At 50.6% G+C, this 13,997-nt stretch overlaps 1 protein-coding gene across 2 annotated transcripts in view; it reads left to right on the top strand.

Annotated features, from left to right (window-relative positions):
- Positions 1 to 558: 558 nt before the first annotated feature.
- dgki (diacylglycerol kinase, iota) overlaps positions 559 to 13,997 on the top strand; it is a 32,429-nt gene continuing 18,990 nt past the window's right edge. For both annotated transcript variants that reach the window (XM_084701832.1, XM_084701831.1), the window contains exon 1: positions 559 to 990. In XM_084701832.1, coding sequence (XP_084557958.1) covers positions 761 to 990 — 230 coding nt within the window. In that variant the 5' untranslated portion in view covers positions 559 to 760. The remainder of the gene's footprint in view (positions 991 to 13,997) is intronic.

Raw genomic sequence — 13,997 nt, 5'->3', positions numbered from 1 at the left:
CGTTTATGTTTGTATGAAGAACTGGTATGGATCCCCCCCCGCCGCCTGCTCAAAGAGTTGTGTGTGAGCCCAAATTATTTTCTTCTTACCTCAACTACTCCCTAATTACATTAGGGAAATTGTATTACGGCAAAAATGTTCAGATTTGCTTAGCAACTTCAAACCTCAGTCTCATTTGCTCTCATGTAGACAGAAAGACAGACCATCCAAAACGTTCAACGGAGCCGGAGTCCAAAACTATTTGGGAAATTATATGTTGTGTTGTTTATTTGATTACAGAGATAGTTTTGAGGTTTACACAATTTTGTCAGTCAGGCAAAATTATGTCAAGTTTAGGACTATATCGCGCCTATACATTGAGGACACGCGGCCTATAAAGAGGGTGTGTGTGTGTGTTTGTGTGTGCGCGCGTGTTCACCCTCTGGCCCATTTCCACCAGTGATGATGCTGCAGTGGAGGAGGAGCAGGAATATCCCACAATGCCCTTGTCGCGGGCCGGAGATGGATGCTGCCGCTGAGATCGCGCATTGAACGCTTATTGTAGCTGCCGCAGCTCGTGTTGCCATTTCCAGTCGGTCACTTCTCGCAGGCAGCTCGAGGTCGCTTCTACGTGTCCGGCTGTGGCCACAACAGCCCCTCTGCCTCAACCATATAAGCAGGGGTGAATACGTTGATCATCACGACCGAGCGCTTCGCTTATCGACACCAGTTTCTGTCTCCTAGTCTGGCCGGCGAGAGGGGGTCCAGAGCCGGCCACAGCATGAGCATGGACCCCCTGGCGAAGCCCTGCCCGCCCCATGCGGACCGGAGCCCTGGGACGTTTAGCGGCCGCCTGAACGCACTTGGAGCCGCCGGGGGGGACAATGAGTCTAGCCCTGGCTCGGAGGAGGCCATGGGGGGCAGCGACACGTTCAGCAGCCTTCCCGATATGGAGGAGACGCTGGAGGAAAAATTAAAAGGGCTCGCGTTTAGGAAACAGACTTCTTATAGGTAAGTCAGTTTTGTGTAGAAATATGGTTGCCTAATTTATAGATGTAGACTAAGTGAACAATTAGAATGACAGTTAATTCGCGTAACCTGGCTTTTTCAAACTGAGTGAGAAGATTGTGACTGGAATTTCACGGCTCCAATTCTACGGCATAGCTTGTGTTTGCTTCAGTAATCACTTGATCTATTGTATCAGTCACACATTAAAATACAAGCACGGCTCTCCGACACTGTAGGCTAGTGTTTCTTTGTGTTTTGAGTGTGCGTGGAAATGCGCATTGTTTAGATTTTTTGCTCGCTGTGTGACCGTGTTCGATGTTGTCCTGTGTACGGCGAAGGGGTAGAGCTCTATTGATTTGCAAGCGTATACGTTCCGTGTGTGTTTTGTCGGTGTGTGCGTGTCTGCGTTTTATCGCCTTCATAGCCTACAGCCTATTCTCCCGCAGGCCAGCTCGACTCCCCTGCGAGCCTGGCAGCTGCTGTTGTAGTGAAACTGGCGGTCGACCAAGCACACACACGCAGGGCGAGAACGATTCCGCTCGGTTTTCTGTGGTCTGCAGTCTCCGTTAGTGTCCACCCGTCTGTGGATGTCAGTCCATCTGCCTGTCTGCTTGCCTGCCTGCCCGCCTGCCGTCCTGCATGTTGAAAGCGGTCAGCTTTGGAGGTCAAGTCAATAACGCCGAATGATTTGATCAGAGGCCGTTTTAGGGAAATCGGCCGTGTCGTCGTAAATGGCCGCATCTGACATCCAGCTCTCCTCCCCGTCAGTACGGGTAGATGATAGTTTTCTGTGGGCTTTGAAGTTTCCAAAGAACAGCTCCACGTGACCATTGGGGCGAGGGTCGGGGTGAGGTTAGGTTGATAAATCTGGGGAATGATAGTGTTGAACATCAAAGGTTGGGATTGTGTGTGTATGTATCGGGTTTAGATCAGGTGAGGAGATTGGGATTCTGGGGCTCTTTGTAAACAATGGTACTTGTCAATCCTGGGGCCGAGGAACCCCCTACTCAACCCTCCCACCCCTCACCCACCCACCCACCCACCCCCCTCCATCCACCCCCCCCCCCCCACTCCCTCCGGCCCCCGTCCGGTTTTGGTCCTTAGCTTCATACGTGTGTGTTCACACCTGTCCATGTTTACGTGTGGGTCTGCGCGTGCATGCGTATAGGTGCAGAGTGTGCGAGGCCATAAGGTTCCAGCATGGTGACAGGTCACAGGATGCAGTCTTGCCAGCAAGCTGCCTCTCCTTTCATCTATTTTTAGACACGTCAATGCTGTGCTACAAGTGTCCCTCAACCCCTCTCCCGTTGCGGTTGGACAACTGCTTGTGCGTGTGTGTGCGCACGCGCATGTGTGTGTCATGGCTTTTACTGGACATAAAGCAACAAGGAAACCCAGCCACAATCCCCCAAAGTGACTTCCCCAGAGTCTCTGGCTGGACTCGCCTGTTTTCCAAATCTGTATCCCTCTTCTTCTCCTGCCTTGCTAGTCTGTGCGAGGTGTGTGTTGGGCGATGGTGTGTGTGTGGAGGGATGGTGTGTGTGTGTGTGGGGGGGAGAGTATGTTTGTGAGAGAAAGCAACAGGCAGCGAGGAAGAAACCCAAGAAGGAGAGAGAGACAGAGACAGAGAGAGACAGAGAGAGAGAGAGAGAGAGAGAGAGAGAGAGAGAGAGAAAAGTGAGACAGAAAGGCAGAGAGAAAAAAAAGACATGAACAGGTGTGTGTGTGCGCGTGTGTGTGTGAGAGAGAGCTCTGCTTTACCCCCGGAGGAGCATGTTCAAAGGCCTTTCATCTCCTAGTCGTTCAATACAAATTCTCCTCCATCCGCCAATTAAAGAGTTCCTGTTTCGCGTCCCAAAGCAGGACAGCAACAGAGACCAGAACACAAACACACATGCCGGGAGGGAAAGATATAGAAGAACAGATCAAAAGACATGAGCGCCCGATTAGAATCAACCTGGATCTGAGGAGACTATATCTGGCCCTGTTATTGGTCTGGATCGCAGCCCCACTGAAGTCTACGACCATCAAGTGTACTACCTTGGTCTCTCTCTCTCTCTCTCTCTCTCTCTCTCTCTCTCTCTCTCTCTCTCTCTCTCTCTCTCTCTCTCTCTCTCTCTCTCTCTTCTCTTCTCTTCTCTTCTCTTCTCTTCTCTCTCTCTCTCGCTGCTTGAGTCTCTCATGTCATGTTGTTTTTCTCCGCCAGTCAGTTTGTACCTCTGCCGACTCTTATCTACTGCCTCTGTACCACTCCCTCTCCATGGTCTTTCTCCAGTCAGACTAAGTCAATCTGTCCACTGATCATCCTCCTGACCTGTTTTTCTCTTAGTCTCGCCCGAGGCTCTCCACTAGTCTCTATGAGGTTTTGTGTGTGTGTGTGTGTGTGTTTGTGTGTTTGTTTGTGTGGATAGAAGAGGGACCATGCCAGCTACTGTGTACTCCAGACCTCATGCATTTTGAAGAAGACGATCGCTGTCCCAAACGAGGCTGGGCTGATCCTTTCTTTCTATCTTTCTTTCTTTCTCTCTTTCCCTCTCTCTGTTGACATCCTCCAAAACGGAGAATGATTTTCATGCATGCATATTTATGACATTCTGTTCCTCCTGCAGAAAAAGGACAGAGAGAGAGAGGAGAGAGTAATTGATAGCGTGCATGAAATCAGACTCGCTTAACAGTCAAGGAACTAAACAACAGCACATTAACCGACATGCAAATAGACCAGCAGACAGCCAAACAGACTATCCCCTTCCTCTCTCTCTCCCATTTTCTTCCCTTCATCTCCCCCCAATCCCTCCTCCTTTTCTCTCTCTTCCTCTCTCCCTCTTCCCCTCCTCTGCCTGTTGCTTCTGTACCGCGTCCTGACTCCAGGAGAGACAGGGAGAGAGGGACGGAGAGAGAGACGGAGAGAGAGAGAGGGAGAGAGACAGACAGGATGAAGGTGAAAGAGGGAGAGAGAGGGGGGGAGAGAGGGGAATCGCATCTTTTCATCCTCCTGCTCCTGCCTTACTCGTGAATGCTGGGAGGCTAGACCCACAGGGGTTGAGCAGCGAGCTCCCATTAGAACATGCAGACTACTACTACACCCTCCAGTCTCCGGGGCCTCGCCCACAACACTGGAGCAGGTCAGAGAAGTAGGTTAGTGGGCAGGCGGCTCTGGGCCCTGTTTTCACTGGTGCACAGCCAACGAGAAGCCCTCCTCCTCCCCCGAAACCAAAACAACAACTAGAACGGAAATGACCTCAGGAGAACGGCAGTGTTGCCGTGGGCGTGGCCATGATTGGACCAATTGTATATTTACAAACGCATGCACGCCTCACCCACCACACAATCCATAGATACAACATCCACAGATACAGTCATTGGCTTCATAGACACCTTTTCGAAACGGTACTGTTGTTGTCAAATGAGCTGATTCGACTTTTTCTGTCACCCATACGCCACTGTGAATGCAATACATTTCATTTGAACAGGCAAGCCTGGACGGGTTGAGGCAATTATACACAGGTGTGTGTTCATGTGTGTGTGTGTGTTCGTGTGTGTGTGTGGGGGTGTGTGGGTGGGTGAAACCACAGAGAAAAGGACTGAGTCGTTCTCTTTTGAAGTGCAAGTAGGCATAGTGTCTGTTGGTGTAAAATTGGCGATGGGAAATGTGTTGGATGTGTTGATGTATTGAAAGTGTTGAGCCTGTGCCTGTGTTTGTGTGTGTGTTGGAGATGGGTCCGTGTTCAATGTTGTGTATGGGGATGTGTGTGTGCGGGTGTTAATCACGGTGGCGTGTCCCCACGCTTCTCTGACTCACACGCATGCACACACACACACACACACGTATACACAGCCGGTCCAGGATACAAGAAGGATGACACATCGCCCACACCAACCTCCCCTTCCCCCTTCGTGTGGGTTATAATACCCTGCTCTGGTGTGTGTGTGTGTGTGTGTTTTATTTGATCTGGATGAGGTGCATACAATAGGCAACTAACACAAAATGCTATCATGGCTAGGACAGTCTCCAGTCCAATCAGATAGTCAGAGGAGAGGAGAGAGGATGGGGCTGATTACTGCTGTTCAAATCAGCTGGCTCTCTCCGTCCTTTGGTACGACGCGCCTGGAGCTGATTTCCCGTCTTGACCCATAATGCAATGTGATGAGGCATTAAGGGGATTGGATGCTTTGGGGACTGCGTGGAGGCACTCCTTATTAGCTCTGAGAATGAAAGAGGCTTTTCCTGCTTCCGGCTCTCCTCCTCCCTCACAGCCCCCCCAGGATCCATCCAGTGGATTAGGCTGAGACAAGGTGTCCTGCTGGGCTCCCGGGCTCTACTCCAGCCCCAGGCTTCACTAGGCCGTGGCTGGGCAGCGACTGGCTGGCCAGGAAAGCCCCTGTGAAACCTGGCCTTCCCGTCAGCCGGATTGAACTACGCAGAAAGTACTGCAGGATTCCTCTCTCTCTCTCTCTCTCTCTCTCTCTCTCTCTCTCTCTCTCTCTCTCTCTCTCTCTCTCTCTCTGTCTCTCTCTCTCTCTCTCTCTCTGTCTCTCTCTCTCTCTCTCTTGCTGTTTCTCTCGTTCTCTCTCTTCTTCTCTCTCATGCTGCCCATCTGGCACCAGTGGGGTGCGGCGTGACCTGTGGAGGTGACAATGACTCCATCACTGTTACGGACACGTCTACACCCCCACCTCTCTCTCTCTTTCTCTCTCTCTCTCTCTCTCTCTCTAACCCTCTCTCTTCCAGTTCTCTTTCTTTTTAGGTGACAGAAGGTGGAGCCAGGGAGTAAAAAGAAAGAGAGGAAGGAGTGAGGAGAGAAAAGGGAGAGGAGAGGTTAGAAGAGGCTAGCCAGCCAACCAGTCAGAGTCGGAAGTAGAGGCAGTCAGTCAGTCTGCATCATAGCCCAGGCCTTCCTTGACCTTTCTGCGTCATCTCGCTGCACACACACATGCACACACACACACACACAACCACACACACACACACACACACACACACACACAGTTGATCCTCAACTGCTCTGGTTAATAATGGCCTACTGATACCTGGTCCAGGTGTTCCTGCTGAATATACACCATGCCCTCACTCTCTCTCCAACACACACACACATTTGATCATACATACATATTTGTGTTCTTTAGGGATTAATCCTGGTCTTTTTATAGCATCGACAGTGGGGTAGGGGTGGTGTGTGTGTGTGTGTGTGTCAGGTTTATGTGCAAAAAGGGCAGAGCATTAGGTCTGAGTGGAGCCTCATCTCTCTGAGTGCTGAGAGAGGAGCAATGCTCTGTAATCCTACCTGCAGCACACACACACACACACACACACACACACAAAGGGCCTCTCAGCTCCTCTGCTCATTCATTAAACACTCACTTAACATTGCAACAATGTAACCACAACCTTTGGCAAAAGTCAATACAGCAACTTCTGGGCCAACTTTCCATTTTCAATACTGCAGGCTGTGTGTATTGTCTCCCACACACACAAAATGGTTGTGTGTGTCACACACACACACACACACACGCACACACACAGCAGAGGCAGATTCTCTCTTAAGAGATGCTCTCTCTCTAATTATAGCTTGCTGTTCGGACTCCAGCTGTGGTCAGGCAGTTTGATAGAGTGTGTGTATGCGTGTGTGTGTGTGTGTGTGTGTGTGTATGTGTGCATGTTTACCCTGCTCTGTTCCACTGTGCTCTGATTGCTAACCAAGACTCATTTCGTAAATTATTAATTATATTAGCAAGCAGGAACAAAAAGCGATTATTAATCTATGTATCTATCTATCCATCCATATATCCATCTATCCTATCACATATTCTGCACACACAATTATAGAAGTGTCTAGAATAAAAGGAAAAGAAGGAACAAAAGAAAGAAGGAACAAGTAGGCATACTAACTACTACATCTGGAACTACACACACACACACTGTCTTTACCACAACGATGAAATGAGTAAACTAAATGTTATCGCTACTCTACTGACAGTAGATATATGTACCACTGAGTGTGGCATTCAACCAATCAGAACAAATCAGTCTGAAGTGACAGGCACATATCCAAAAACATGTCTATATGAATCTCCTGTCTGTCTGTCTGTCTGTCTGTCTGTCTGTCTGTCTGTCTGTCTGTCTGTCTGTCTGTCTGTCTGTCTGTCTGGTCATGTTGAGGTCTAATGCAGAGTGTTTAGGGAGGAATTGTAGCTTCCTGTCTTTGTTGTTAGTGATTTATTTCAGCGATGGTGGAGAGCAGGGAGTGCTGTTGCGTATGAAATGCATTCTGGTGCCAGGTGTGTTTGTGTGAGTTTGTCTTTCAGTCTGATTTGAGGAAGACTCGTGAGTTTGTGTCAAGCGAAAAGGAGCCTGCACTCCTACTCACCACCTACCTCATCTCTCTCCCCCCCTCTCTCTCTCTCTCTCTCTCTTTTAGCCCTGCTTGATCTCTTTATGGGATGGAATCTTGGAAGACTGCTTTCTTAGCGTGAAAATAGGGAGAGAGAGAGAAAGAAAGAGAGAGAGAGAGAGAGCGGGAGAGAGACAGAGAGGGAGAGAGACAGAGAGGGAGAGAGACAGAGAGGGAGAGAGACAGAGAGGGAGAGAGAGAGAGAGAGAGAGAGAGAGAGAGAGAGAGAGAGAGAGAGAGAGAGAGAGAGAGAGAGAGAGAGAGAGAGAGAGAGAGAGAGAGAGAGAGAGAGAGAGAGAGAGAGAGAGAGAGAGAGAGAGAGAGAGAGAGAGAGAGAGAGAGAGAGAGAGAGAGAGAGAGAGAGACAGAGAGACGAGAAGAGCCCTGGCCCCTGGGCGCTTGGATCAATGTGAAGGTACCAGTGCGATGCCAAAACGCCCACAGACCTCTCTCTTTCTCTCACTCACTCAATCCCTCCCTCCCTCCCCCCTCCCCGCCTCTCCCTCTGTTTCTCCCTCTCCTCGTCCTTTCTCTCCCCGTCTCGCTCCCCTTCCGCTTCCAGCCCTCTCTTTTTGTTGTTGCTCCCCTTCTTCTGTCCTCCTCTCCCTCCCTCCTCCTCTGCCCCTCTCCCACTCTTCCTCTGCCACTCTCTCCTTCAGTCCTGCCGGAGGATGAGTAATGTAGGCCAGTGTCGAAGTGAGAAAAGGACATCCTGTCACCCCTCGCCACGCGCACACACACGTGCGCATACACACACACACACACACACAGACTTTCACCTTTTGCAGTGAAGGACAGTGCTAACTAGCATCTGTTCCTCTCCAGAGAAAGAGGAGAGGGAAAAAAAGGAGAAGAAAGAGCGAGCGAGCGAGCGAGCGAAGGCTTGAGAGGGACGGAGAGAGGCCAGTGTGAGAGAAGGGTCGTAGCTCAGGTTGGCGTACGCGGCCGCCTGTCAGTAGTCAGTGCTCGCGGTGGTACAAGAGAAGAAGACTTTAGTTTGGGGGGAAATGCTCTGCCACACACTCACACACTTGCAGGGGTAACTTCCATGACAGGAGACAAGAGGGGGGTGGGGGAGGGGGTGGACACACAGCTTTAGTGGAGACATAGAGCTATCTACAGTAAAGAGGTATATATATATATATATATATATATATTAAAAAATATACATTTATACAGAGGCAAGTAGACAGACATAAATGGGAATGAATGGGATGACGTGGGCATGATGGAGAGAGAATGTGTGTGTGTGTGTGTCCGCACGGCAGGGAGGGTGGGAAAGGTATAAATAGAAGGGAGGGGGGTCAGAGGGAAAAGCCCAGGCTTCCTGTTTGAAGCAGCCGGATGGCAACACACACACACAAACACACATATATATATAGACACACACACACACATAGACCTCACACAATAGTTTTTTAAATCCCCAACAAAGTCGTCACTTCATTTTCTGGGCCAATGTTTTTGAAGACATTCATTATTCATATGTTTTAGACATTCTTATCCAACAGAGTCCTCCTCTCCCACGTGTCTCTCTTTTGTCTCTCTTCAATCACCCTTCCATCGCTCCATTTGGTCTGTGTATCCAGCCTGTCGAAGGCTTTAGGAGGCACACACACACACACACACACTTACTGTACAAACACACACACACACACACACCTTGAAGTTGAAGGCAGAGGGGATGGTTGTAAACATTTGATCCGAGTTTGTGCTGTACCCATTCTCGCCTCAGCGCGTCTGTATCTAGACGTAGCAGTAAATTAGTTTAATTTCGCTGAAGTAATGATTTGATTATCATTTATCTGCTGGGGAATCATGCCGACAGGCAGTTTTTCTTATCCTCTGCTCTCTCTCTCCTTTACTCTCCTTTTTTCTGTTCTCTCCTCCCTCTCTCCTCTCTTTCTTGTTCAATAATTGAAGTTCACGTATATGTGCTGAGTGAGTTAGCGCTGGACTATATATATTTGTATTACGCAGCAAGCCGTGTGTGTCTGCGTGTGTGTGTGTAGTATTCTAGGCAGAGCTTGGGGAGAGGAGTTGATCTAATCGGAGTTGATAGTGTGCTGTTCCCTGTTCTAGCTACAGCTGCTCTCACATACACCCACTCCCTGTCAGAAAGGGTAGAAAGAAAGGGCTGGAGGGAGGAAGAGAGAGAGAGGGCGAAACGAGATTGAAATGAAAGAGAGGAAAAGGCATCCTGGATTTAGATGGAAGGAAGTTTGAGCCCATTGCCATGACAATGGTTTCCTGACCATCTCCCCTGACAAATACTTTTCTTTCCCTCACACACACACACACACACACACCTAGACACATACACACACACACACACACACAGTAACCCAGCCCTTGTCCTTCCTACCCCCGGTCAACATCGGTCAGTCAAGGTGACGGAGATTAGAAGGGGTTTACTGTCTACGTTGCCGTGGAACTGATGCTTTATGTATGAACGTTTATATACATGTGTGTGTGTGGTCTTGTTTAACTACCCGTGAGGGGACTGGAAGTCAGTAAACTTGGGAGGGAACAAAACAATAAATCGATGTGGGGACATTTTCTTGAGCCCCACAACTTCAAGTGAGAATGACATTAAGGGTCAGTTTTAGGGGTTAGGGAGGACAAGAATATTGAACACAAGAATTCTGAATTGTGGGTCATCACTAGGTTAGTAAACATCATATTGTTATGTATGTATGCATACGCAATCATGATGAAGACCTTAGACAGTAAAACACATTGTGTGTAAAGCTGTCCTGCTTTTGTGCGTGTGTGTGTACAGTATTGTTTTTGCGTGTGTGTGTGTATTTGAGGTCATTGCACTCACACATGCAGAGTTTAGGGTTAGAGAGAGAGCAAGGTCCGTCTTCATCCTGTCCTCAGCCTGACCCTCCACCCCACCCCACCCCCACCCCACCCCCACCCCACCCCACCCCACCCCCACCTCCACCCCCCCACATACACACACACAGTAGCATTTCTCACCACTCGTAATTGAGTGACACATTGCAGAATACCAAGTGACACACCCCTGAAGAGCCATATTAGCGAGCACAGACGGTGGGGGGGGGGGGGGGGGGGGGGTTCAAATCTGCCTGGAGACAGAGGCCCAGAGGGCTTAGTCGACGAGCGAACGCAAATAAGCGGGGTGAGCGGGGTGAGGGGTCATATTCAAGGCTGTGTTCCAATCAGCTGTTAGGGCACGCTTCTGTGCTCGGGCTCCCTGTTGGTCTGGAAGGTCTGCGGATGCCGCAAGTCGTCACGGTGAATCTGCACATCGTTGAAGCGATGGACGGCCAGAAGCCACTCGTCAGAGGAGGGCTAGGTCTGAGTCGGGCTGTCTGTGCGCGTGCACGTGGGTGTTTGCGTGTGTGTGTGGGTGTCTGTGTGTGTGCACGTGGGTTTTTGCGTGTGTGTGTGTGTGTGTGTGTGTGTGTGATGCTGATATCAGTTGGAGTCTGATATCAGGACTCCAAACACAGGGGAGGTGTGTGTGTGTGTGTGTGTTTTTATGTGTCAAATCACAGCTCAGCAGTATAGCATATCATTACTGAAGGCTGCACAATGGGCGGGACGGGTCACGACTCCTCAGAGACCAGCAAGGGTTGTGTGTTTTGTGATACAGGGTGTTTCATCATGGACTGAGTGTGTGTGTAGCATGCATCGTGTGGTCTGCAGCAGCCAATGACAGGTGAAATGCTCCGAAATGCGTTGTCTCTAGGGAAAGGTGTGTGTGAGAGAGCGTGCACACGCGCGTGTGTGTGTGTGTGTTCATATTATAGTGCATGTGCCAGCAGGATCCTTCTGCATCTGTCAGGCTCATTACAGTGTGCACTGAGAGCAAGCCTCGAGAGAGCAAAATACACACATGCACCCATACACACACACACACACACACACACACACAGCTGTAAACTGGTCGGAGAAGAGAAGAGAGGGATGAAAGGAGGAATAATAGAGAGAGGAAGGGCTCTCCAGGCGTTCTCTGTCACCGGCGGCAACGGACAGGCCCTCAAACACACTGACCCAGATAGAGGGAGAGGGAGAGGGAGAGGGAGAGGGAGAGGGAGAGGGAGAGGGAAAGAAAGAAGACCATCTTATTGAAATCAGAGATTGGCCTTGACACTCCGCCCAGATGCTTGAGCTTTGTGTAAACGACGCCGGTTGGCTTTTGTGAAGTTGAGTGGTGTGTGTGTGTGTGTGTGTGTGACAATAGCAGTGAGACACAGGTGCCAGCCAGCATTCGCGCCAGCGTGAGCTTCGACACAGGTAATAAAATAAGTTGTTAGCATTAGCGCTTGCGTTCCCACGCGCTTTCGACGCGGCTAGCCTAATACAAGCCTGCGCCTTTCGACGCAGGGAACCCAAGAAGCCCCTAAGCGGTGGCACGGACCTAGCGTTAGAATGACCCCGCCGAATCAGAGGTCAGAGATCCAGAGGGAAAGGCCAGAGTCACCCGATGCCGAAGCCGCGGCTCTGGTCTGTCATCAGCTAGTGTCTCCCTTGTGTAACAGGAACTTTGTAACCCTCACCCTGCCCGCTCAGTCCCTTCACGGGGTCAGCCCTCGCCCAAGGCTCCCAAAATAGCCTCACCTGGCAATGATAGGGGCAGGAATGAGGTGGGGAGGGTACTAAGAGGAGGCTAAAGGGGGGGGGGGGAGGAGCTCATGGGTGAGGAGGAAGAGGAGATGGAGGGACTGTCCGTCTGACAGGGCCTCTCGCTTATTGCATGGGAACTCTCTCTCGCTCTCTCTCTCTCTCTCTCTCTCTCTCTCTCTCTCTCTCTCTCTCTCTCTCTCTCACACTCTCTCTCTCTCATTCACACTCTCTCTCTCTCACACACACACTCTCTCTCTCTCTCTCGCTCTCTCTCTCTTTCTCACACACACACACACACTGCATAGAGCCCACAGCTCATGTGTCTGGTGTCAGGTCTCAGGTGCCTGTCATGACGATCGTTACAATGACCTGATCAGGATGTTGGATGAGTGTGTGTGTGTGTGTCAGTCAATCAGTTGCTAGAGGTCCGTCGAAGTGTAGGACTGAGCACCTTGAAAGGAGTCCCGTGAAACGAGGATGATGAAAGGGGTAGAGAAGACCAGAAGGGGCGAGAGGAGAGAAGAGAAGGGCAGAGGGGGAGAGAGGAGGACTCGAAAGAAGAAAGTGCGTTGGTACGGTCGGCTCCTGGGTTACAGGTGAGGGATCGAGGGCGCGTGCGAGAGTGTGTTTGTGAATGGATGGCTCGCCAGCGTCCGTCGACGTCCGCACGGGGTGATGCCACGTCGGAACTGTGGGGCGTTTCACGGACTGCGCCGTGCAATATTTCTGCATTACTGTATACATACTGAAAGGCGTGGAGAAGCAAAACTTTAGAGGGCACACGGGTCAGACCAATTAGAGCACAGAGGGTTCAAAACTCCTCCTGAGTAGCCTACAGGTGTGCGGCACAAACATTTGGAACGCGCCCCGCCCTGTAACAACACGCTAGATGTGAGCGTCGTGTGTGTGTTGAACAGTGACGTCTGTTAAGTCTTCTTGGAGCTTTTCGGTCTACGTGTCGCCGAAAGCAGAAATGGAGATAAAGGAGAGACCTCATGCTCATCCTCATTTATACTTTGTGTGGGAGACTCATTTACCTGTGTGTGTGTGTGCGTGTGTGTGTGCGTGTGTGTTTGTGTGTGTCCGTCCACGAGCATTCCTATTGTGCGGCAGAGTGGTTCTGAGTGGGATCGAAAGTGATTCTTTTTCTGCAATCCACACATTGTACTGTAAAGATTTGGTTTGGTGTGTCTGTGTTTGTGTGTGTCAGTGTTCCTATACTGACAACCCGCACACATTCTGCCAGCACACAGCATAACTATAAATATATATGTATTTCTCTGCGTGTGTGCGCGTGTGGGAGGGCAGCAAAGGGGTCAGCGTGCTGTTTCCTCCCACGGTGGGTTAACAAGGTTCCGTCTAACTGCAGTCTCTCGTCTCGAGTCTCTGACACAGACCCTGCTCTTAGCATGCTGGAGATGCTGCCATTCTAATTACAGCTGTCGCCAGACTCCTGCTCCTCTCCTCCTCCTCCTCCTGCTCCTCTCCTCCTCCTCTCCGCCCGCTGGCCAGTCGCCATGGCAACGCTGTCATGCCACCGCCGCCTGCCGTGGGAGGGAGAGGACGAAGAGGAGGGAGAGGGGCAGGAAGGAGGAGGGAGGGCGGGAGGGAGGGAGGGAGTCGGACTTTCGAGGGAGGAGAGGAGGAGAGAGGACACGGGAGGGCGAGAAGGTGTAGGTGGAGAGACGGAGGAAGCGGAAGGTGGGCTGCCGGAGGAGGGGGAGGGAGGGAGAGAGAGATAAAGGAAGGAGGGGGAGGTAAAGGAGGAGGTGGGGCGCAGTCTTTGACATGCTCTGCTATATTAAACGCGCCATTGTGCCCCTGGGATCAAACTGCTGTCTGATTGTCGTGCTTTCAAAGACAACGTTCGTCCTCTCCATACCTCTCTTGCTCTCACTCTCTCTCTCTCTCTCTCTCTCTCTCTCTCTCTCTCTCTCTCTCTCTCTCTCTCTCTCTCTCTCTCTCTGTCTTTCTCTTTCCCACTCTCTCTCTCTCTCTCTCTCTCTCTCTCTCTCTCTCTCT

This window comes from Hypomesus nipponensis, chromosome 7 (genome assembly GCF_054491055.1).
Source record: "Hypomesus nipponensis isolate SF chromosome 7, ASM5449105v1, whole genome shotgun sequence".
Taxonomy (NCBI): Eukaryota; Metazoa; Chordata; class Actinopteri; order Osmeriformes; family Osmeridae; genus Hypomesus; species Hypomesus nipponensis.
Note: the sequence above shows the minus strand (reverse complement) of the source record. Positions and strands in the feature narration are given on the sequence as shown.